Source organism: Schistocerca serialis, chromosome 8, assembly GCF_023864345.2.
Source record: "Schistocerca serialis cubense isolate TAMUIC-IGC-003099 chromosome 8, iqSchSeri2.2, whole genome shotgun sequence".
NCBI classification, from domain to species: domain Eukaryota; kingdom Metazoa; phylum Arthropoda; class Insecta; order Orthoptera; family Acrididae; genus Schistocerca; species Schistocerca serialis.
Genome location: NC_064645.1, coordinates 401,136,877 through 401,161,701, shown reverse-complemented (window position 1 = coordinate 401,161,701; position 24,825 = coordinate 401,136,877). Strand labels below are relative to the sequence as shown.

At 43.8% G+C, this 24,825-nt stretch overlaps 1 protein-coding gene across 1 annotated transcript in view; it reads left to right on the top strand.

The window, feature by feature from the left end:
* LOC126416238 (endoglucanase A-like) overlaps nt 1–24,438 on the top strand; it is a 47,107-nt gene extending 22,669 nt beyond the window's left edge. The window contains exons 5-8 of the mRNA XM_050083848.1: nt 4,189–4,351; nt 14,158–14,322; nt 21,593–21,732; nt 24,176–24,438. Of these exons, the coding sequence (XP_049939805.1) occupies nt 4,189–4,351; nt 14,158–14,322; nt 21,593–21,732; nt 24,176–24,389 (682 nt within the window). The 3' untranslated portion in view covers nt 24,390–24,438. The remainder of the gene's footprint in view (nt 1–4,188; nt 4,352–14,157; nt 14,323–21,592; nt 21,733–24,175) is intronic.
* Nucleotides 24,439–24,825: the final 387 nt, after the last annotated feature.

The following is a 24,825-nucleotide window of genomic DNA, read 5'->3' as shown; positions in this document are numbered from 1 at the left end:
GCCTCGGGAATGGATGTGTGTGATGTCCTTAGGTTAGTTAGGTTTAAGTAGTTCTAAATTTAAGTGATTGATGACCTCAGCTGTGCTTAGAGCCATTTTTGTCCTCCTTGCTCCATCCATCATATGCTATTTTGATGCCTCGGTAGCAGAATTCCTTAACTTTAACTACTTCGTGATCACCAATCATGATAAGTTTCTCATTGTTCTCATTTCTGCTACTTCTCATAACTTTCAGCTTTCTTAGATTTACTTTCAGTCCAGATTCTGCACTCATTAGAATGTTATTCTCTTCAACATATCTTGTAATTCTTCTTCACTTTCACTGAGGGTAGCAATGTCATCATCGAACCTTTCGTCTTGTCGTCTTCAATATTAATCTCACCATTGAACCTCCGTTTCATTCCGCCATATCTTTTTCGATGTATAGGTTGAACAGTAGGGGTGAAAGATTACATCCCTGTCACCGTAACAGATACCGGTACGCAACTCCGTGATGTTCCAACTCTAGGCAGAAGTTCAACAGTAGTGCCCGATAACAGGTGGCGTGCTTGTCGTTCAGCAGCGCATGAGCATATGTTTCCAGTAGGTGAGAAATCTGGTGAACGTGCTTCGCCATGGGAACAGGCGGACGCTCAGTGTATTGAGGTACCTCAGAACAACATGGGAAACATAAGGTTTTGCGTCATCTTGTTGGAAGATAACACCAGTACGACCCCGAAGCAACCGTCATTAAGGCATCATAAAATGGTGGCTACTGTCCGAAGCCGAACCCAAATTGATCGTGCTGTGTACGCAAAGGTACCTCATTACCGTCTGACGGTGGACAAGTATGTCGACGACCAATACAATCTGGCATCCTTCTCCTCGGAGCCTCCACCCAATGATATTTTCACCATGATGATGTGCTCAAAACTCGTTCCGTAAGACGGCGTGATGGCCCTTCTGTGTCTGTTGCTGTCTTTGAACGCACCACCGTCACCGCGTCTCCTCCTGGTGACGAGCCAAGAGAAATGCAACAATGGTCACCGTGCTGACGCTGTGTAAGCTCCAGACCTCGTCGTACTGTTCTTGTAGACACTTCTCTTGCTGTGAACAAACCCCGTGCGCTACACGGCTTTACGATCCTGCACAGTGGAACGAACGCTGTTAAGACCCTGCATGGCGTTGAGAGTGAACCGCCTGGTTCAAGCGAGTCCGTACTCTCATATCGTGGGATCTAGACCAACGCTGAATGATAAGAAAGGCGGTCCCGATGGGCAACTAGCCTGACGATGTCGAATACCAATAATTGCCGCCGAACGTATATCAATTTTACAAGGTTCATAACATCATGTTCTATCGTGCAAACAGTGTTCAAATACGATTTTCGAAAGCCAAATTCCCTGCATATTAATGTGACCATCAACTGTCTTCGCAGTTAAATAGCAACAAATGCTCAAATACGGCGTGTGTCAGCACCAACGATGCAGGGTACATAAAGTGTGTCCAGGGGACACGGAAAACAGTGCAGTCATTGTCGTAATACTGAAACGGGTCGATTTAGCTGACACTGGAAAGGGCATGATCATTGGCTTTCGGGCCAAGGTTGGAAGCATATCCGAAACGGTTAAATTTTGTAAACTGTTCACGAGTCTCTGTGGTTAAAGTATTACGTGATTGCTAAATGGTGTTATCCAAAACAGCCACCGAGGGAACTTTGGTGCAGCACGGGCGAGGGATGGCCGGTGTGAACGACGGCTGCGGAGACGTGTACGGGGGAACAGACGTGCAACTGATGAACAACGATCACTTAGATGAACCAAGAGGCTACCAACAATGTCTCCTCAGTCCCTGTTCGGCAACGTTGCTCCGCGTGGGTCTCTGAAGCAGGCGCCTGGTCTATGCGGCTGCGCTGACTGCTATTCATTGGCGACGAGGCTTGAATTTGCACGTCAATCCCGCAGCTGGGCGTCCCGAGAGGCGGCAGGTAGCCTTATCAGATGAATCACGTTTTGTGCTCCATCTGCTTGAAATGTCTAAAAGAAAAAAACACTGCAACAATCGTCGGAAGGGTCCAGCCAGGAGGGAGCCTTATGGTCTGGGGACTGTTTTAGTCGCACTTCCTGCGTGATCTCGTCATTCTGAAAGGCAAAATGGATCAACAAGAGTATTTACCTTTCCTTGGGGCCACGTTCACCCCTCCATTCAGTCTGTTTTTCCTCAGCGCCATGGCACCTGTCAACAGGACAATGCAACACGCCACACAGTTTGCACTGTACGTCCGTGTTTCAGAGAGCACCAGGTGGAATTTACCGTACTCTCCTGGCCTCCAAATTCCACTGATATAAACCCATTCGAGAATCAGTGCGATCACAGCGTTCAGGCCGTCATTTATAGTGGGAACATACGTCAAATCACGTATGACATGTGATACATCTGCGATAATTTTTTTGCCACTGATGATGGTTTAAAATCGAAATCGATAGCAGAATAAATAACGTTTTCACAGACAGCACAGTGTTATGCATTTTGTAAAATATGGTTCAACCAAAGTTGTGTTATCAGTGAAACATACATATAGATTGGCAATTCCTGTAGGTGATTAGTTCAAATGGCTCTGAGCACTATGGGACTCAACTGCTGTGGTCATAAGTCCCCTAGAACTTGGAACTACTTAAACCTAACTAACCTAAGGACATCACACACATCCATGCCCGAGGCAGGATTAGAACCTGCGACCGTAGCGGTCGTGCGGTTCCAGACTGTAGCGCCTTTAACCGCTCGGCCACTTCGGACGGCTAGGTGATTAGTGACCAACGACCTGTAGTAATAGCAAAGCAACATAACCAGCAGAAACAATCCGAGATGCTAACGAAGAGTGTGTGGAATATGTATAGCCAAGTGGGTAAAGATAAAGTGAACGAAAAGTGTTGGTAAGTAGCTCTTTTACCCGCCTGGTTAGCCGCGCGATCTAACCCTCTGCTCCCCGAGCGGGAAGGCCCGCCGCTCCCCGGCACGAATCCACCCGCGAATTAGTGTCGTGGTCCCGTGTGTCGGCCAGCCTGTGGATGGTTTTTAAGGCGGTTTTCCATCTACCTCGGCTTATGCGGGCTGGTTGCCCTTATTCTGCCACAGTTAAACTGCGTCCACAATTGCTGCGCAAACAAAGTTTACACGTACACGTACACCATAATTATTCTACCACACAAACATCTGGGGTTACACACGTCTGGTATGAGACGTTCCCAGGGGAGGGGGGGGGGGGGCTCCACTGGGGGCCGAATCGCACAGTAACCCTGGGTTCGGTGTGAGGCGGCGGTGGGGTGGGTGGACTGCTGTGGCCTGTTTGTGGGGCTGTGGATCACTGACGGCTACGGCGGGACGAAGCCTTTCCGTCGTTTCTAGGTCCCCTGTTAAATACATGCATACGTAGCTCTTGTAAGACTGTTAGAAAATCTTACACAAAGAATTTCATGGATATAGTATCAGATAGATTTAGCATACGGTTATAGATCTGTTCACGAAGCTCAAGCTGGTAACTTTTCGATATAAGTCTTCATCGACGACATTTCTTGGCTTTTTCTAAGATAAAATTTTTTGAGTTTGATTTTGACGTATTACTATGGCCACAACTAGCGTGTGTACAATCGGCTGAATGGAACAGATATAACTTACTTGTTCTGTAACTTACGGGCTTCCTTCCATTCAAAATGGCATATATAACCATTACGTAACACGACAGAGGAGGGTAGATTATTTTCAGAAAACTCCTCTTGACTGCTTCATGTTTTGAAGAGCTCCAAAGGGATTTTATTTAACTTCCAGAAGTACGAACTCAGTGTTAAAAAGGTTGGGCCTAATTGAAAAATCCGCATTAGCAATCGCCACAAGTGATTAAAATAAACCAGGGATAACGTGTGAATGATATGACTGGAATTTGTGCTCCTATGAATAAGAATTCGGTGTATTAAAGACAATATCACATATTTTCTGATGAAGCTAGGCAGTGCGTGACAGCAATTCTGTGGTCGATAGTTTGCTGTGGTCTTGCTGGTCTTGAAGACAAATGGCAGAAAGGTTAAAGTGTATACCATGGTGTGTTCATTATTAAATTCTCATTATCTCACCGGTACTATGTTATCTGGAAACTGAGTGGATCGATTCTCCCAAACCATAAGCGCTACATTATAGCCGTTGTGCTCATTTCAGGTCATCCGGCTACACAGATGAGCTGGTGTGGGGCTACGTTTGGGTGTACAAAGCAACTGGGGACGAATCGTACCTGCAAAGGGCCCTAGAGCTCTTCGAAGAGTTCCAGCTGCAGTACATCTCCAGTAACCTCAGCTACGACCAGAAGACGATGGGCATTGTGGTAATGTCGGAGAATTCCTAAATGCTAATCTCTTACGACCAATAGGACAATTTCAGACGACTGTTTTTCATCTCAGGCACAAATGAGAACAGTACGTAGTCTTTCAACGTATAGTCGTTATACCTTATCTAAACGTGTATATGTGGCAGGTTCAATGTTGAGCTCTATTTTTTTCTGTTGTACCAAAATTTTTCTTCCCACGTGGCCACTATAATCAAAAAACCTTTATCATTAGTTTAACGTGCTATGGTCTTTGTTTGATACTACTACTCTTTCTCCTCTGCTGCCCCGTCCAGCTCCTTCAAACCCTTCTTGGGTGCAATAACAACTATCCTGTCATTTGAAACTTCCTGGCAGATTAAAACTGTGTGCTGGACCGAGACTCGAACTCGGGACCTTTGCCTATCGCGGGCAAGCGTTCTACCAACTGAGCTACCCAAGCATGACTCACGGCCCGTCCTCACAACTTCAATTCCGCCAGTACCTCGTCTCCTACCTTCCAAACTTCACAGAAGCTCTCCTGCGAACCTTGCAGAACTAGCACTCCTCGAAGAAAGGATATCTGCCAGGAAGTTTCAAATCAGCGCACACTCCGCTCTAGAGTGAAAATTTCATTCTAGATCCTATCATTTGTCCCTTCTACTGGTAAGAATCTTCCGTATGCTTCTCTCCTCAACTCTACTTTTCAGTATTTCTCCGTGTAGTACCTTACCTGTTAATTCTTAACATTCTTCGATAATTCCTGTTTTCAGATTGTCCTCATTCCACTTTAACACAATGCTCCAATTGCTCAAAAAAAAGTAGGTTCAAATGGCTCTGAGCACTATGGGACTTTACATCTATGGTCATCAGTCCCCTAGAACCTAGAACTACTTAAACCTAACTAACCTAAGGACGTCACACATCACCCAGCCTTCACGACGCAGAGAAAATCCCTGACCCCGCCGGGAATCAAATCCGGGAACCCGGGCGTGGGAAGCGAGAACGCTACCGCACGAGCACGAGCTGCGGACGATTAATTGCTCACTTTCATGAACTTCATCCTCGTTTCCGCGTCAGTACCTGATACCAGTTGAGGAATATTTTCTCGCCTGTGCCAAGCTACTGCAGATTTCTTCGTTGTATACTGTGCGAATCAGGTGTAAGAGCAGATATTTCTGTTGGGGACTGAGGACGGTGTACTGAAAAACGTTACATCAGTATTAGCGTGATTTGCAGAATAATGATTACAGCTATTACAAATCGTATGCTTTAGGTTGTACAGTACCTCCAAGTACATATGGCAAGAGCAAGCTGTTAATGCTTATTTCCCCTGGACAGGAAGTCAGGCGTTGGAGTGTGGACACGTGATTGCCAAGCGGTTAGCCTATACTGAGAAGTGTAAAAATGGTTCAAATGGCTTTGAGAACTATGGGACTGAACTGCTGAGGTCATTAGTCCCCTAGAACTTAGAACTAGTTAAACCTAGCTAACCTAAGGACATCACAAACATCCATGCCCGAGGCAGGATTCGAACCTGCGACCGTAGCGGTCTTGCGGTTCCAGACTGCAGCGCCTTTAACCGCACGGCCACTTCGGCCGGCTGAGAAGTGTACTCCAATTAGTGGAGCAGTTATGACCATGCAGAAAACTTCAGGTAGTGAATATGTGATGAGTCTATGGAAAGACTGTTCGATGCAGAGAAAAAACAAGCCAACCGACTGACCTGTGTACATATTAAAAGCACTCCGTCTGCAGGCCACGAGTGACCTACCGGGACCATCGAACCGCCGTGTCATCCTCAGTGGAGGATGTGGATAGGTGGGGCGTGGAGCCAGCATACCGCTCTCCCGGTCGTTATGATGGTATTCTTGACCGAAGCCGCTACTATTCGGTCGAGTAGCTCCTCAATTGGCATCACGAGGTTAAGAGCACCCTGAAAAATTGCAACAGCGCAAGGCGGCCTGGATGGTCACCCATCCGAGTGCCGACCACGCCCGACAGCACTTAACTTCGGTGATCTCACGGGAAGCGGTGTAACCACTGCGGCAAGGCCGTTGCCTGTGTACATATTAAGGTAGCACGTAAAAACTCTGCATTTATGCCCATTACATTCTGTGTAATTGTGCCACGGACTTCAGTATGAAATTTTGTTCTAGTTAACACAAATATACAGCGTGGCGAAGGGAAATGGGAAATTATGAACGTTACTGTTGTCAACAGTATAGACCCGACATTGTTACGAAGCAGTGGATGGTTATTGTGAACCCTTTGCCATTTAGTAATGATACAGCGTCGGTGTGTTGCGGAACGTGCTATCGCTGTGTGAGCGTTCCACAAGCAGGATGGCAGTGTGACTGCGGCGTAAATAGTATTTACACAGCATTAACAGCTAGGACGTCATAGCTGTATGTCATCCAATCGATGAACCTTGAGGTTCCTTTTCAATCCTGGAACAGTTCGGGAGGACGACGGTTCAATCCCATCTCCGGCCATCCTGATTTAGGTTTTCCGTGATTTGCCTAAATCGTTTTAGGCAAATGCCGTGATGGTTCCTTTGAAAGGGCACGGCCGATTTCCTTCCCAATCCTTCCCTAACCCGAGCTTGCGCTCCGTCTCTAATGACCTCGTTGTCGACGGGACGTTAAACACTAACCACCACCACCACCACCACCACCACTGGAACAGTTCCCTGAAACAATCCTGTTGGCAGCACATCCGCAGCTGAGCATTACAGGAGAGGTTGAAAATACCGCTTCGGTTGTAAATTACTTGATTTTCACACGACCGGTTGCGGACTGTAATAAGCGCATTCTCAGGTGTCGTAGCTGTGCTGTGGCCCCCCTGTTCTGCGTTCATAGGCAGCGCACCGCGCGTTGTACACGCGGCGCTCGGGGACCACAGCACAGATACGACACCTGATGATGGGCTTATAACAGACCGAAACCGGTCGTGTGAAAATAAAATAATTTACAACTGAAGCGGTATTTTCAACCTATGCCATAATGCTCACTTGCGGATGTTCTGCCAACAGGATCGTTTGAGGGAACTGTTCCAGGACTGAAAACGAACCTCAAGGTGGCGTTCGAACGGTACGTTCACCAGAGAACTTTGCAGCTGCTAGAGTTTCCATCGAAAGGAGCCTTCATCGCTCCGTTCGGCAATATGCATCTGCACACCAGAGAGTGGGCGACAAAGCGTACAAATAATACCACACGAACTGAAGTTCGGCCACTGTAACATACACATCGCGCAGCAATTAAATCCACGACATTGTGTCATAGAGAATTTAGGACACCAGCGTCTTTAACATAATACAGATGTTAGACGAAGCCAACTTCGATCTAAACGGATGTGTTAACAATCACAATTTTCGTCACTGTGTGGAGAAAAATCCTTGTGTGTTTCTCGAATGTCCTTTACATACCATCAGGGATAAAGTATGGTGCGCTGTATCATGTCATAGTGTCTTTGGCCCTTATTTCTTTGAACGCAGGTGTGGCATTGCAGTGATATAACATCCTAACATCCGCTCGGTATACTGATATGCTTGGAGCATTCTTTACGTCGAGAACATGAAAAACGTGCTGTTTCAACAGGACGAAGCCATGTCCCATAATACTAGACAATTGATGGCAGCCGTTCGCTAGTTGTTTGCAGGCACGTCATTTTATGTAACGATGACATTCCATGGACTGTGAGATACCGTGATCTTTGTGTATACGATTTCTTCCTCTGCAGACATCTTAAAATAGATGTGTTTCTTGCAAGGTCCCTCACGCTAGCAAACCTTAGAGTGAGTTTCTCAGTTTGGCCACGAGTCTGTAGCAACTGATAAAAATGACGTATAGTATAACTAGTTGTGTCTTCCCAACCGAGACTGCGCTACTTAAGCTAACACATTCCTGCCCTATCAGAACGAATCGGGCGTAGGATTTCCTTCCACCTGTTTCCTGAGAAACTGGCGTTCATGTTGTGCACAAGAAGTTCTCGTAGCTGACTGGATTCGTTAGGAGAAGGAAGCAGGCAACCTGTGATTATAGGTGGATGTACAGATAGCTGTTTATTCATTAGTGGATGCTGTAAAACACTTAAAATTAAATAATCTGAAATGATTCATCTAAAAAGTTAACGAAATTCGAGAGTGTGGTCAGACCAAGTACCATATAAGAGCAGGCTCCAAATATATCCTATCGCTGAATGGCGAGAGTGGCATACAGCCATCAAAACTTAAATGCATCGTAAAACTTCTTAGCCCTTCTTGCATCGACGATAATTTAACAATATTCATTTGTCTACCGAATTAACTGGTTTACTGCATAGTTATAATATTACAATGAAGCCCTGATGGCCCTTAGGTTCCTCCTAGAATTTACTTTGCCAAAAGTGGACTTTAATAACTAATATGGCACTGTTTCCTATACAAGTTGTTTTGTCTTATTGTATATATGTACTTTTCTTTGAATTTATACAAACATATAACACGAATGTACTCAAAATTCGCTCTTGTGGGTTAACACTTTCTTCCGCCAACCCCCTTGACTGTACCATGTTAAGTCATCAGTTAATAAGGCATTCCTTATTAAGGTAGACAATGGATTCAGTTTTATCACCATTAGATACGGACTTAATCGAAGAGTTACATTTCAAATACATCTTTCGTCCTCAGAGGTGGCTGTTAACGATGTTCCAGCAAATATGCCTAGAAAAAGCTCATTTGCGGACCTGTGTTTGTCGGAACGTTAGTGCTTTTGCTATCGTGTACTTTCTCATGTGTCCATTTTCGCTGTGCACCTTTACCAAATTTTCCTTTCTTCTAGAAATGATTGATAATCATGAATTCTTAATTTTTAATAGTTGCCAGAGTTCTTTTCATTGTCGGATGAGATTTGTGGCACGACCGATATCTGATCACATGTAAGACGCACCTACTGTTCCCTATAAAGCATTTGTACGTGGCAGACGGCAATCTTCTAAGTCACCATTACTTTTGACAGACAATATGGGTCATTGTTGGACTTTAAAGAAGCATCGACACCCGAGGAACATACTCTAACGGCGGAAGACATAAAGTTCCCATGATTTCTGTCACAAAGATGTACAAAAAGTTTAATGAAAATCGGTAAAACTTCTAGACAGTTATCACTGTAAATTTTAAAGTTATTTAGAAACCTGAGCGATCGTAAATTATAGATTTAACAAAAAAGTCCAAATCTCAATAAATTATTTATTTTTAATTTCGGTAAACCGTTTCGGTCTATATCACCGTTTTCAGACCAGAGGCTCAGGTGACGTGAGGAGTTGGAACACGGAACTGTTGTGAGTATCGGTTCCTCACTCATCAGAGCCTTCGGTCTGAAGATGGTCATATAAACCGAAAGCGTTTATCGAAATTAAAAATAAAAAAGTAATGCAATCTCGAGTGTTCTTCCGTTAAGACAGTTATTACTACATTAAAACTCTGTAGTTGGAAAATCGAGAAACGAAACGTCCAAAACCTCTGAACTTACTCGTAGTGCAGAGGCAATGAATCGATGAATTCAATTTGAAAAGAAAATCAAAGGTGAATGTTGGTTTGGAAGAAAAGTGGATTCAGTTTTCCTCTCCAAGGAAATCAATGTCTGTAACAATGATTTAAGTTGAACGACTGGGACGGGGAAAAAGCTTGCTCATTCAAGAAATTATCGTACATGGAAATTTTTATCGCCATTGTAAGGCGAACTGATGTCTCAGCGCTGTGCTAAACTGAGTGGACGTTTCTAAACTGTACATCTGCAGCACTTACAAAAAACGGTGAATGCCAATGAAGAACTGGAAACGTAGCAATAACAGACAGAAAGTAAAACGAAGAAATTATCAAAAGAAGACGTATTACACAGAAAAGGGAAGCGATAATCGACGAAATTGTGAGGAATAGTTATACAGAGATATATATTGGAACAAAATATCTTTAAAGTGGGGACTACAGTTAAGTGAGAGAAGAAAAGAGAAAGGAGAGAGAAACATTCACCTTATATCTCCTTTAAGAAAGACGTTTTCTTCCGTACCGTAATGAAATAATAAGAGGTTACATTGGAGCCAGACTTTTGAGCGCGCTCTGAAAAGCAGCGTCAAGACCAATTCAGGTATCTAAGGAACACCTCCCGAATGTACTGCGAAATTTAAAGAGACCATTAATGAAAGGCTTTTTGTATTTTTAACAGAGAACACCTGGAACAGATAACAAAACTCTTTGATGTTAGTCTTCTCCTCTACGCTCTCTGGGAATTTACGGATAAAAGATATAGCTTATATGACGACATGAAAAGAGAACAAAGTTTCAGAGCGAAGAGGCAATCTTATATGAATGGTCTCAAATACGTAGCTGTTATCGGGGTCTCAGATCAGTAACTGAATCATTACTTTGCCGTGTGTGCCAATCTCTTCCAGTATCAGTGCAAGATGTAGGTTAATGTATGCTGTGAAGGTAAGTTTGTGAAAGACTGATGCGATCGAACATGGAACAGTAGCCGATCCTGTGACCGAGCAGTTCTAGGCGCTTCAGCCCGGAACCGCGCTGCTGCTACGGTCGCAGTTTCGAATCCTGCCTCGGGCATGGATGTGTGTGATGTCCTTAGGTTTAAGTAGTTCTAAGTCTAGGGGACTGATGACCTCTGATGTTAAGTCCCATAGTGCTTAGAGCCATTTGAACCATTTGGAACAGTAAACCGAAGTTATATCTTAGAAATGTCGCAGCATCCAATAGGCATCCTAAGATCTACTAGGAAGCCATTCAAGATGAAGGTAAAATACAGTAGTTGTTTTTACTAAAGGGAAGAAATGTCTCAATTTGATAACATCCCGTCTTTAAGATATCCATCAGCAGAGTTGACCGGTGACAATATATAAAAGGGGAAAATCGAGTATTGCACAATGTTTATGGAATTCACTAAATGTCGTACCATTCTGATTATTCAGTTTGCCCGAGCATACAGTTGTGTTTATTGAAAATTTACTAACTCACAAGCAAACGATTTCGGGATACTTAACTCACCTCTTCTGTCACCTAAAAGCACTATAAAAGAACCCCTCAGTCCCCTACAGTGAACACTCAATAAGAACATGCATAGCTCATTTATTCGTCCTACTGATGCTAACCTGTACATGGAAAACATATTGTCATATTAAAACTAATGATACTGAGGATAAAAATCCATCTTTTTAAAGAACATTGTAAAGCTAATATTCAAGATGATGCTATATCGGATTACCTTACATGAAAACCTGGTGTTAACCATCTCCAATTGAACGGCATGTCAGATACGGTACATAATGGGGGGAGCAAAAATATGGAAACATCACAAACATAACACATTCCCACGCGTAATATCTTGTGGGAAAACCTGGCATTTGAGACATATTACAATCGTCTCGGAATGGGTAAATACAGGTTCTTTATGGTTTTCAAGGGGATCTTATACTATTCTTTCTGCAAAATAGTGGCAATTTAAAGTAACTGTGGAGGTAGCGATTACGCAACTTTCTCTCCAAAGTAGATGACAAAGACTCAGTAACACTGGGGTCTGGTGACTGGTGGCCAGGGGAGGCGTGACATTTCATCCTGGTGCTCACAAAACCCGTCCTGGACCAAGTGATCTGTGTGAACAGCGGCCCGGTCGTCCGAACATAGCACTATCATTAGGAAACAAACATTGTACCATGGGAGGTACAGCCAAAACAGCCAAATTATCCTCGACAGTAATGCAGTCTTGCAGAATAACCATGAGACCTATGGAATGTCAAGATATGGCTGCTCAAATCATCGGAGAATCCCAGTCGTGTTTCACTCTTGAGACATGACCTGGACCAGAAGTTGGGAACAGTACGAAACAAGACTCACGTCGCCAAATGACTTCTTTCCATTGGTCCACAGTACAGGTTTTATGGCTTCGGCACCACCGTTTTCCTGCAATTTCAAGCTTATGGAGCTCTCTTTGTGCTGAAATTTTCTGCAAGAGTGGCATTCAGTTCTACGGTGAAGTTATGTCGTTATCTTATTTTTCGTCACAATCGTCTTTAGCAAACGTGCGCCACGGTCACTCAACGCATATTTTCGTCCGAGTTGTAACGCAGCCGAGGATGTTGACCCGTTTTCTGTATGCGGTTTGATCTGCGATACGGTGCCTCTTGAAACACAAAACACTTCGACTACCTTCTCTACGAAAGTACGCACCATACAAACACCAATAATTTGCCCACGTTAGAATTCACTTACCTCCGGCATAATACAATCACGACTGAACAGAACACTGTTCTGACCACAACTGATACTTACAATGTACTGAGGAGACTGCACGGCTGCCGTACCTGGTCAAATACGACAGGGTAACCTCAGGTTTGGCCAGCATCTGCATTCAAGTTCAAGCAGGCATTTTCGTCGATGTTTCCATATTTTTGTCCAGCCTCTATAAATGCAGTAAATATTCATCACAGCCTTACGACAATATTTCGCTCTTAATGAATCACGTACTGGTACCGTAAGACATAACATGAAATTCTTGCAAATATGCAGCTCTATTCCCTGAGAATCATGTGAAATTAGACAAGATAGTGTGCCGTCGTCTGGAGGCGGGCCTATTCCTAGAAATATTCGCAGATAATAAAGTAGTTCACTTGACGAAATTGTCATTGGTGATAGTGTTGAAAAAAAAAATAGATTTGGGATAATATTTCAGTAACAGTAGAAAACCTTGAGTGGTTCCTGTACGTATTTGAAACGCCCTGTTATGAGGAAGGTTCGTTTTGTGAAAATATTTTTGTTAATGGAACAAGTAGAAAGATTCCTGGTCATGTGGAGGGTACATAAAAGGTTTCTCCTTCTAATGATTCTACCTTATTTATCATTCTCTCTTTCTCTGATAATTAATTCTCTGATTTTGATTCTCATTATAAATACGGGATTCTACTTTAGTTGTTTGGAATAATAGCAAACCAATGAATAAAACATTAATTTATTTTACTGATTGCAATACATAAAATCTCGATAATAATGTCAATCTCCAGGGTGCCTTTATAATTATAAGCCAACGGATAATTTACTCAAGTAATGGACGTATTCAGATTCATACGAGTACTTGTGTGCTTGAGTCATACATTTACTGCACACCGGATTTTATTTCATGCATCACGATTATCATGCTGTAACAAGTAACAAGTAATGCAGCACAGTCGAATGCTATCTTGACGTTTTCTGTTCTAGCTCAGTTTACTTTTATGTTTGTCATTACATTTTCTACTCAAACTGAGTTTATTTCTATGAGAGGGTCCAAGAAGGGATCTCTCAAAATGCTTGAAAATCACCTGTGCAATTAGGCCCCTTTACAATTAGACCTCGACTGCTTTGGGAAGTTGTTCTCTTGAGCTGTATTTGATGACCATTTCCTCTGTTTCTTCTCTGATGAACATTTGCAAGTAGCATTCATTACAGTACCATACCTCCATTCTCAAATTACGTAACAAGTTGTGTATATACGAGCAACAAGAACGGATGGCAAATTATCATCTTACGGCTAAAATATCAAGACTGGGTTGAAAGACTGAATAACTCTTTTCTTAAAAAAAGAATTATAATAATTGTCTCAAGATTTCACTAAGTCGAACAATGTTCTGGTACTCTAAGAAACATTTTACAGAACTGAAGGGGAATCAGAATTTTACAACAGACTTAAAAGAGCTTATCGTTAATGAAAGGGTTAACAGAAGGATTAATGTTCTTCGGTCAAATTGAAGCAGGAGATTTGGGAGGCTTTTCGATGGGTTTGTGGGTAACATAATTTCCTGGGCTGCAGGCGCTCCTGGCGGACATAACCGGTGACGAGCAGTTCATCACTCTGCTGACTAACCACTGCACGTACATGGTGCACCAGCAGCAGCGGACTCCCCTGAGACTACTCTACCTCTCCGACTGGGGGAATCTCCGGCTAGCAGCCAACGTCGCTTTGACCTGTCTCAAGGTAAGTCTGTTGGAAATAATCTGTAGAACAGCTTCGTCCAGAACTAACATGACTATCGTTTCATGGGATAAGAATTCATGAATACTTAAGCAATACGTTATCATTCTCTTTGGTTACCCGTTGATAATGTCATCTGCATGAGCAGCCGTTAGTGAACTAGCAAACTGGTACACTTCTATTTTCTCTCCATTTGGCATTAATGTCAGAACTAACATAAACTAAGGTGTGTGTTCTTGTTTAACTCTACTGTAAGTCTTTACGCAACAAAAGAAAGACTGAGCCAACAGTCCACGAAGACAGTTCCTGCACTATACTCTACAGTCAGTCAAATGTTTTTATTCTAGTCTTTGATCACAATATCAATTCTTCTGACAATGACCGGTTTCAGTCCGTAGTGATCATCCTCAGATCTACAATATACAAGTACATACACCAAGTGAGCGTGTGTCTTTCAACACAATACAGCAATACATATCACAATATACTACAGACAGCTAGGGAAATGTACAGATTATATACGGTAAAACGTACCTTTTCTACACCATGTCCTAAAGTGATAAGGCCATAATGGCATCGTCAAAATATATAAATATAATCAGCACGCCGGCCGGGTGGCCGAGCGGTTCTAGGTGCTGCAGTCTGGAACCGCGTGACCGCTACGGTCGCAGGTTCGAATCCTGCCTCGGGCATGGATGTGTGTGATGTCCTTAGGTTAGTTAGGTTTAAGTAGTTGTAAGTTCTAGGGGACTAATGACCTCAGAAGTTAAGTCCCATAGTGCTCAGAGCCATTTGAACCATTAATCAGCACAGCATCGTCACATAGATCTAAAATAAGGTGTAGAATAGACCACATCGTCCACACAGTCATTATTGCAACTAGCTACTGAAGTACAGTAGCTGCCAGAAATCTCCCTACATCCTACCTAGATGTCGCTACTGTATAGCGACATTTTACCGTATTTTATCTGTACATTTCCCAAGTTGTATATGGTATATTGTGATACGTATTGCTGTATCGTGTTGAACGACACACTGCTCACTAGGTGTATATAATTGTATGTTGTAGATCTGAGGATGGTCATTACGGAATGAAACCGGTCATCGTCAAAAGAACTGATATTCTGATCAAAGACTGGCATAAAAAACATTTGACACTATTGGATCACTCTTCGTATACGCGAATATGTTGCAGCTGGTGAATCTACAGTCAATAGTCCCTATTTGCAATAATATGAGCAAGGCATGTCTGCTTTCTGTAATATAAAGGTAATTTCACTATTGCAGGTAAAAACTAAGACGGTGAGTGGTGGACAATGAAACAAGTAGATAATCCTGATAAACATATAAGGGACAGTCAAATGAAAACCGAAATCCGCCTTTCAAAATAATCACCGCGCGTGTTAAGACATTTGTCCCGCTGGGAGCCGAGACGATCAATTCCAGTTTTATAAAAAGCGGTCGGATATTAAAGGATCCACAGCCGCAACCACTCTCGCACTTACTCGTCCGACTGAAACCGACGTCCACGAGTGTCTTTCTTCAGAGCGCCAAATCACACAGAGAAAGATGTGTATTGAACAAAAGGATATTGCAGTGTTTCCCGACCAAATCGCTGAAGCGCAGCCTTCGTCTGATTAGCAATGTGCAGGTGGGCATTGTTGTGCAACGGTATCATACGTCTGACACCACTCGTGGGCGTTTTGATTTTATGTCGCGTTGCAGTTTCTGCAAAGTGTCTTAGAAGTGTTGCACATTGATTCTGATTCCTCGCTCGAGCAACTAACCAAACAGAGTGGCTCTGCAGTCGAAGAAGGGGGTCATCGCGACCTTACCGGAACTTGTGTGAAGAATTTGGGATTTATTTGGCTGGAAGGAGTTGGCTGTTCCGTTTGCTTTCGGGCTGTCGGAGTGCTGTTGGACAGGATCATCCAGTTGCGCGATAACGCCTGCCCTCACACTGCCAATATGATGAAGGCTACGCTTCGGCCATGTGGATCGGAAACACCTCAACATCCAGAAGGACGATAAATCCATCGAGAGTTTATCGCTTTGTAAATGCGTGCTGTGTTTCAAAATAAACGAAGCCTTGGACATTAACAGCGTTGTGACACTGGTGTGACTGGAGTTGTGCATGCGTCATGTTGGTGTGAACATTGGATTCCAGACTTTCTTTTAAAGGTTATGTTATTGTTTCATTACCACTGACTTGCCCCTATCGTTTGTACCTATACCATCCAGACACATTGTATTATTGGAATAAATAAATAACCGCAACAAATGCCGTTAGAAGATTTATTGATCTCTTATTGGTGCACACCGTGATCTATACCGTGTATTGTCTTGCGACTGCACAAGAGCGATCTGGAAACATAAGGAGATAACTCATGTAAACAGACAACGACAGTCCAGTCGAGACCCATTCCACTGTACAGGCAGAAAAGACGCTGTTTGCCTGGTCACTACGTCTGCAGTAAAAATGCACAGTGAATATAAGAGTGCACGATACCTTCTAGGAATCTCGGGCATCGGGAAACTAAGCACTATTTTAGAAGTCATTCAGGCCGAATAATTTCATCAAGTATGTTTTCTTTTAGCTTGGGATGTCATGAAGGATCAACAAATGATTTTACGATGTATTTTCAGTGAAGCAAGGAACCTAAAGTGGCCAATAAAATGTAAGAACTAGCTCAGGGCCAATATTTGAGAATGTTAGAGAAGCGACAGAGAGAGATGATCAACTTTTGCTAAGAGAGCTGATGTGACACTCTCTAGCTCCTGCTGGGAGGTGGCTCAAGTCTTGGGGCATGTGCATAAGTGATGGCCAACCACCGCATCATTGATGCTATTGCTTCCAGCAATTCTGTGAAGTTGTGGACATGCAAAATGCACTGCATGACGTTTCAGTGGATGCCACGAGTCCTTCGTATCACGTACTGGCCTGATCCACCTGGGAGAGAAGCATAGTAATGCAACTTAGCAATCGTTCACCTTGAAAGACGTCCAATAAGAAACCACATTGCAATAATTCATCTTTACTGCGAGGTATTAGCTGCTGGCGAGGCGCAAAGATGCACTATGCATGGTTTTAGACTGTCACGAATGTTACAGTTTTTGGCTGCACAGCAGAGGTACATCTGTACACTATACCTTGGAGCAGAAGCTGGCCAAGCCGGTGTCACTATGGCAGTTTCAGCAGCATGCTCGAGTAAACGGCCAGACAGAGAATACTTGTGTTTCCTGGAGCGTTGGGATCAGATGCATTACGGGGACTCTGTCTGCCTTATTTCGATGACTCTGATGTTTCAATTCGATGACCATTTTCCACGTTGCAACCGAGAGACGTTTACGGTGATTGTGGCTTCTATGCACTCCCTGACATAATATTTCATTCGCAGCGTTTTCAGCTTTATAAATGTACTGTCTTTCTGATCAAGGTTAAATGAATTGGTTGAAACTAGAGCCTTTCACCAGTCACTTTCTGCTTTCAGCAGAATCGTTTTTCGGGTAAGCTATCCGGAGAAGTATTTTCAAATTCTTTGCATGCATTTTACAGCAAGTATGTTGCAGAGAAGTTCGAGTATTCCTGCTAATCTTGATGTTAATTGTGAATAGGTGTTAGACCACACAAAGTGACGTTTTACATCCTCTGTTGCAAAGGTAACAAATGTACTTGCAGGTCGTATTAGGAGACTGGAATGTACTGATCGTAATGTTGCAGTCATGTAAATACATGTTCTAATCCCTTTTTCATTAAATTACTCGTTGCGCTATGGTCTTTCCTGCTTCATTAATCAAATAAGTCAGATCACTTTAACTTTTCTTTCATGGAAAAAAAAGTTGTATAAAAGAGGTAATATTTTGTGCTCATTTTCTCTTCCGTCATTCTACATCTACATCTACATCCATACTCAGCAGCCACCTGACGGTGTGTGGCGGAGGGTACCTTGAGTACCTCTATCGGTTCTTCCTTCTATTCCAGTCTCGTATTGTTCGTGGAAAGAAGGATTGTCGGTATGCCTCTGTGTGGGCTCTAATCTCTCTGATTTTATCCTCATGGTCTCCTCGCGAGATATACGTAGGAGGGAGCAATATACTGCTTGACTCTTCGGTGAAGGTATGTTCTCGAAACTTTGACAAAAGCCCGTACCGAGCTACTGAGCATCTCTCCTGCAGAGTCTTCCACTGGAGTTTATCTATCATCTCCGTAACGCTTTCGCGATTACTAAATGATCCTGTAACGAAGCGCGCTGCTCTCCGTTGGATCTTCTCTATATCTTCTATCAACCCTATCTGGTACGGATCCCACACTGCTGAGCAGTATTCAAGCAGTGGGCGAACAAGCGTACTGTAACCTACTTCCTTTGTTTTCGGATTGCATTTCCTTAGGATTCTTCCAATGAATCACAGTCTGGCGTCTGCTTTACCGACGATCAACATTATATGATCATTCCATTTTAAATCACTCCTAATGCGTACTCCCAGATAATTTATGGTATTAACTGCTTCCAGTTGCTGACCTGCTATTTTGTAGCTAAATGATTAAGGATCTATCTTTCTGTGTATTCGCAGCACATTACACTTGTCTACATTGAGATTCAATTGCCATTCCCTGCACCATGCGTCAATTCGCTGCAGATCCTCCTGCATTTCAGTACAATTTTCCATTGTTACAACCTCTCGATACACCACAGCATCATCTGCAAAAAGCCTCAGTGAACTTCCGATGTCATCCACAAGGTCATTTATGTATATTGTGTATAGCAACGGTCCTATGACACTCCCCTGCGGCACACCTGAAATCACTCTTACTTCGGAAGACTTCTCTCCATTGAGAATGCCATGCTGCGTCCTGTTATCTAGGAACTCCTCAATCCAATCACACAATTGGTCTGATAGTCCATATGCTCTTACTTTGTTCATTAAACAACTGTGGGGACCTGTATCGAACGCCTTGCGGAAGTCAAGAAACACGGCATCTACCTGTGAACCCGTGTCTATGGCCCTCTGGGTCTCGTGGACGAATAGCGCGAGCTGGGTTTCACATGACCGTCTTTTTCGAAACCCATGCTGATTCCTACAGAGTAGATTTCTTGTCTCCAGAAAAGTCATTATACTCGAACACAATACGTGTTCCAAAATTCTACAACTGATCGACGTTAGAGATATAGGTCTATAGTTCTGCACATCTGCTCGACGTCCCTTCTTGAAAACGGGGATGACCTGTGCCCTTTTCCAATCCTTTGGAACGCTACGCTCTTCTAGAGACCTACGATACACCGCTGCAAGAAGGGGGGCAAGTTCCTTCGCGTACTCTGTGTAAAATTGAACTGGTATCCCATCAGGTCCAGAGGCCTTTCCTCTTTTGAGCGATTTTAATTGTTTCTCTATCCCTCTGTCGTCTATTTCGATATCTACCATTTTGTCATCTGTGCGACAATCTAGAGAAGGAACTACAGTGCAATCTTCCTCTGTGAAACAACTTTGGAAAAAGACATTTAGTATTTCGGCCTTTAGTCTGTCATCCTCTGTTTCAGTACCAATTTGTTCACAGAGTGTCTGGACATTTTGTTTTGATCCACCTACCGCTTTGACATAAGAGCAAAATTTCTTAGGATTTTCTGCCAAGTCAGTACATAGAACTTTACTTTCGAATTCATTGAACGCCTCTCGCATAGCCCTCCTCACACTACATTTCGCTTCGCGTAATTTTTGTTTGTCTGCAAGGCTTTGGCTATGTTTATGTTTGCTGTGAAGTACCCTTTGCTTCCGCAGCAGTTTTCTAACTCGGTTGTTGTACCACGGTGGCTCTTTTCCAGTTGTTTACTCAGCTTACTTCAAGTAAGGAAGTAGGAGGCTTTCAATCAGTCAGTATTCCATTTCACTCAAGTAAAGTAACACGTAGGACAGTCACCTTGAAATAAGTATTGATACACAGGGCATATTATTCCCTTCCATTTAATCGTAGCGTATGATGCGAAGATATTAATTTTTTAGGAATACATTATTTAAAAAAAATAGCCATAGTGAAAATTAGGTAAATGTTTGGGAGTTGAAGAAGTTGTGATGTAAATTAGTTCCTTTCCTGCAAGTGAAATAACCATCGATTGATATGGGAGAGGGAGACACTGCCAGAAGAATAGAAATTGGCTATAATATGCCCAAAGTGAATCATGACAAAACAGAGTTGACGCAATTAGGAATAAGACAAGAGCAGATAGAATTTGTTGAGATAGATGGCAAGAGGTTCAAGAGAGCAGACTAGTTCAAATACTTGGGATCGTGGTTTACCACGGACAATAACATAACAAGGACATCAAGGAAAGAATAGCTGTGGGAACGAAATATATGCATACCCTCAATGAGACGCTTGGCTCTAAATCGATCTCAGTGAACACTAAGACGAAAATCTCCAGCACAGTGATATGCCCAGCAGGTTCAGAAACATGGAGCGTGACTAAGCGAGAAAGGGAAAAACTATTAATATTTGAAAGAAGTGTAATGAGGAAGATATGGGGACCAGTTTTAGATAATGGAGAATGGAGGAGGAGCAAAATCGAGGAAATGTACCTTCTGATGCGACAACCAACTATTCTACTGAAGATAAAGAGCAAAAGAATACAATGGGTGGGCCATGTAGCCCGTACGCCAGATGGAAGACAGGCGAAGATGGCACTAGCGGGGAAACCAAACACCACACGCCGCATTGGACGACCAACTCAGCACTGGATGGACGACCTGGCGAAGGACCTAGCAACCCTGGGAATAGAAGAGCCCTGGTGGAACCGGGCACAAAACAGGAAGGAATGGAGACAGTTTGTGGAAGCAGCGCGTGGTCTGCAGGACCTGTGATCGCTGAATATCTATCTATCTGATATTGCTGCTCTTAGATGCATTTCTTTAAGTAATAAATGTATTAGTTTTTAATGTTCCCTAATGTAATAAATGCGTCATCTCATAAAGAAGTTTGCAAAGTGTGCGTAACGGAAACAGAACTACACGAATTAGATTACTAATGCAGGACTGACCACAGAGACGATTCTCCTCTGCATCTTCGCAGGCCGCGCGGTATTAGCCGAGCGGTCTCAGGCGCTGCAGTCATGGACTGTGTGGCTGGTCCCGGTGGAGGTTCGAGTCCTCCCTCGGGCAAGGGTGTGTGTGTTTGTCCTTAGGATAATTTAGGTTAAGTAGTGTGTAAGCTTAGGGACTGACGACCTTGGAAGTTAAGTCCTATAAGCTTTCACATACATTTGAACATTTTTGTTCTTCGCAGGCAGCTGCACTGGGCATCAACACGGAGGAGAACCAGGCGCTGGCCAAGGAGCAGATCGGCTACATCCTGGGGGACACGGGTCGCAGCTATCTGGTCGGCTTCGGCGAGAACCCGCCGCTCAGGGCGCACCACCGCGCCGCGTGAGTAGTCGGGCAGCTATAGTGGTGTGCAAGAAGGAAGGCGGGTAATGCAGGGGATGCGCTCAGTCTTTGCCGCCTTACTGCTACCACATTACCAGCACTTTCAGTTTTCCGTTGCAAATGTAAAGACGCATAGCCAGTGATCTACTTACAAGGGTCACTCCAAAAGAAATGCACACTATTTTGTTTAAATCCATCTTTTATTCTACATGTTTGAAAGTCTTACAGTGTGTAGATACATCTTTCAGGAACAATATTTTCATTTCTCCACATAATTTCCATCCCTTTCAACTGCCTTACGCCATCTTGGAACCAGCGCCTGAATACCTCCACGGTAAAATTCTGGACCAACCTGTTGGGGCCACTGTTTGGCAGCGTGCACAAGGGAGTCATCATGTTCAAATCTTGTTCCACGAAGAGAGTCTTTCTGTTCCCCAAAGAGATGATAGTCACATGGAGCCAGGTCAGAACAGTAAGGCGCGTGTTTCAGTGTTGTCCATCCGAGTTTAGTGATCGCTTGCATGGTTTTTTGACTGACATGTGGCCGTGCATTGTCGTGCTACAGCAAAACATCCTGCTTTTGCCAATATAGTCCAACACGACTCAGTAGAGCTTGAAGTTTCTCCAGTGTCGTCACATTTGCATCAGAGTTTATGGTGGTTCCACTTGGCATGATGTCCACAAGCAAGAGTCCTTCGGAATCGAAAAACACCGTAGCCATAACTTTTCCAGCAGAAGGCATGGTTTTGAATTTTTTTCCTTGGGTGAATTTGCATGATGCCACTCCATTGGTTGCCTCTGGTGAAAAATGATGGAGCCATGTTTCATCACCTGTCACAATTCTTCCAAGAAATTCATCTCCACCATTCTCGTATTGTTCCAAAAGTTCGCTGTATACCGTTTTTCTTGTTTCTTTGTGAGCCACTGTCAACATCCTGGGAACCCACCTGGCACAAACCTTTTTTAACGCCAACACTTTCAGTATTCCGCAAACGCTTCCTTCCCCTATCCCAACGTAGCGTGACAATTCGTTCACTGTGATGCGTCTGTCAGCAGTCACCAATCCGTTAACTCTCGGCACATTGTCTGGGGTGTGTGCAGCACGAGGCCTGCCGCTGCGAGGACAAATCCTCAATATTGCCGTGCCTGCTTTCATCACGTAACCTGCTTGCCCACCAACCAACTGTGCTGCGATCGACAGCAGCATCTTCATACAGCTTTTTCAACCTCTTGTGGATGTTCCCCACTGTCTCGTTTGCACAGCACGGTAATTCTATGACAGCACGTTGCTTTGACGAACGTCAAGTGTAGCAGCCATGTTGAAGACTTGCTGTGACGGCGCAACACACGGGAACAGGTTGATCTAAGTTTGAAAACAAGCAGGAAGGATGTATCTACACACTGTAAAACTTTCACCCATGCAGAATAAAAACTGTATTTTTACAAAAATAGTGTGCATTTCTTTTGGAGTGACCCTCGTATGTTCGCATGGTAAGTTACAAGGCATCTTGATGCGTGAATGGGTAATGTTTCTCACCCTCATTTTCCTGTCCCTTTCTGTGGCATTTAGTCACAAAAAAGTGGTGAAAATGTGTAGCACTGCATTAAAATATTGGGGCTTCGTGTTGTTGTGCACATAGTTCCACGTAGTCAGAGCGTGCACGACTGTCCCACTAGAGCGCGCTCCGATAAACACAACAGCGCAGGCGCAGCGCTCGTCCATCTCCGCACTATGAGATGGCGCTACCATAGAGACCGACCAAATTCTGCTTCTGCTGATCCACGTATTAATATGTAACGCAGCCAATGAGATTGCTGCTAACGTAGAACCTTTTCTCCTCGCAGATCACATACATGAACGCGCGAGGTATTATAACGAGTGTACAGACCTCCGATTAGTGAGTCTACATTTGTCTGTACCAGTCTATAGTCAAGTTTCAGTCTGCGCCTAATAAGATTACCATACTCCTGTACATAGCCATGAAGATAAATGTATAGACACTTTTGTCAAGTATCAGAGATATATGCGGGAATAAGATTAACGTACCAATACCAAAGGAACTTCAGATTGTCAATTGTAAATAGCATCCATATCCAAGTTAAGTAATTTTTATGCTTGTTACTATTTTTAATAAATGTGTGTGAAACTTAATCAAGTTCTGTTTAAAGTTGGTCACCGTCAGTCTGCTACTCTACGTGTGCAAGTGGAATTCCTATCGTCTGACCTAACGGCAGAAGATAAACGCGCCACGATGAGACCACGAGACATATTGCTGACACTCGCCTACTTCGTTAGAGCGACAAGTCAAATAATCTGATGGTGTGTGTACTGAAGACATTACAGTACGAACACCACACGTGTCTTAAATGTACATCTCTGACCAAGTCTCCGAAACCGCCTACTGTACTCTAGGTACAGCTTCCTGCTGTTCTGTATCGACAGGTCGTGCCCCGACGCGCCCGCGACGTGCGACTGGACGCAGTTTAGCACGCCGGATCCCAACCCGCAAGTGCTCTATGGCGGTCTGGTTGGTGGGCCGGATGCCTACGACGCCTACTACGACAACCGCACCGACTACCAGCACAACGAGGTCGCGCTCGACTTCAACGCCGGATTCCAGGGGGTCGTGGCGGCTCTCGTACAACTTGGACTCTGAACCATTCCCTTCCACAGGTGTCCCGCAATAAACTAAAACGCAAAGTGCACGACTGTGTTTGTTACTTCTGTCAGTATTAACAAATTCGTCGTACCTCCTGAGAATTCCAGTTCCAGCATCGAGCAATTTGCAATGCGGCTGAGACAAGGAGGAACTCCGTTGTATATGAAGTTCCTTTTGCGCTGATAAAGGTGCAGTTTGCAACAGTTCAGGTAAAGTATTCGAACTGCTCCTTTCGCCTCGTCATCACACCTCCAGTGGCCTCAAACTGACCCACACATTTTTAGCGCTTTGCGGCGCGTGAGAAATTATGCGACGTGCAGCTCCGCCAGATTTACTGGGAAACATTTGTTGCCGGATCCAGATCAATCATCGGAAGTGCCACACCGCTAAATCAGTCTAAATAAGGGTGGCCGGCTCTGATATGACACCAAAT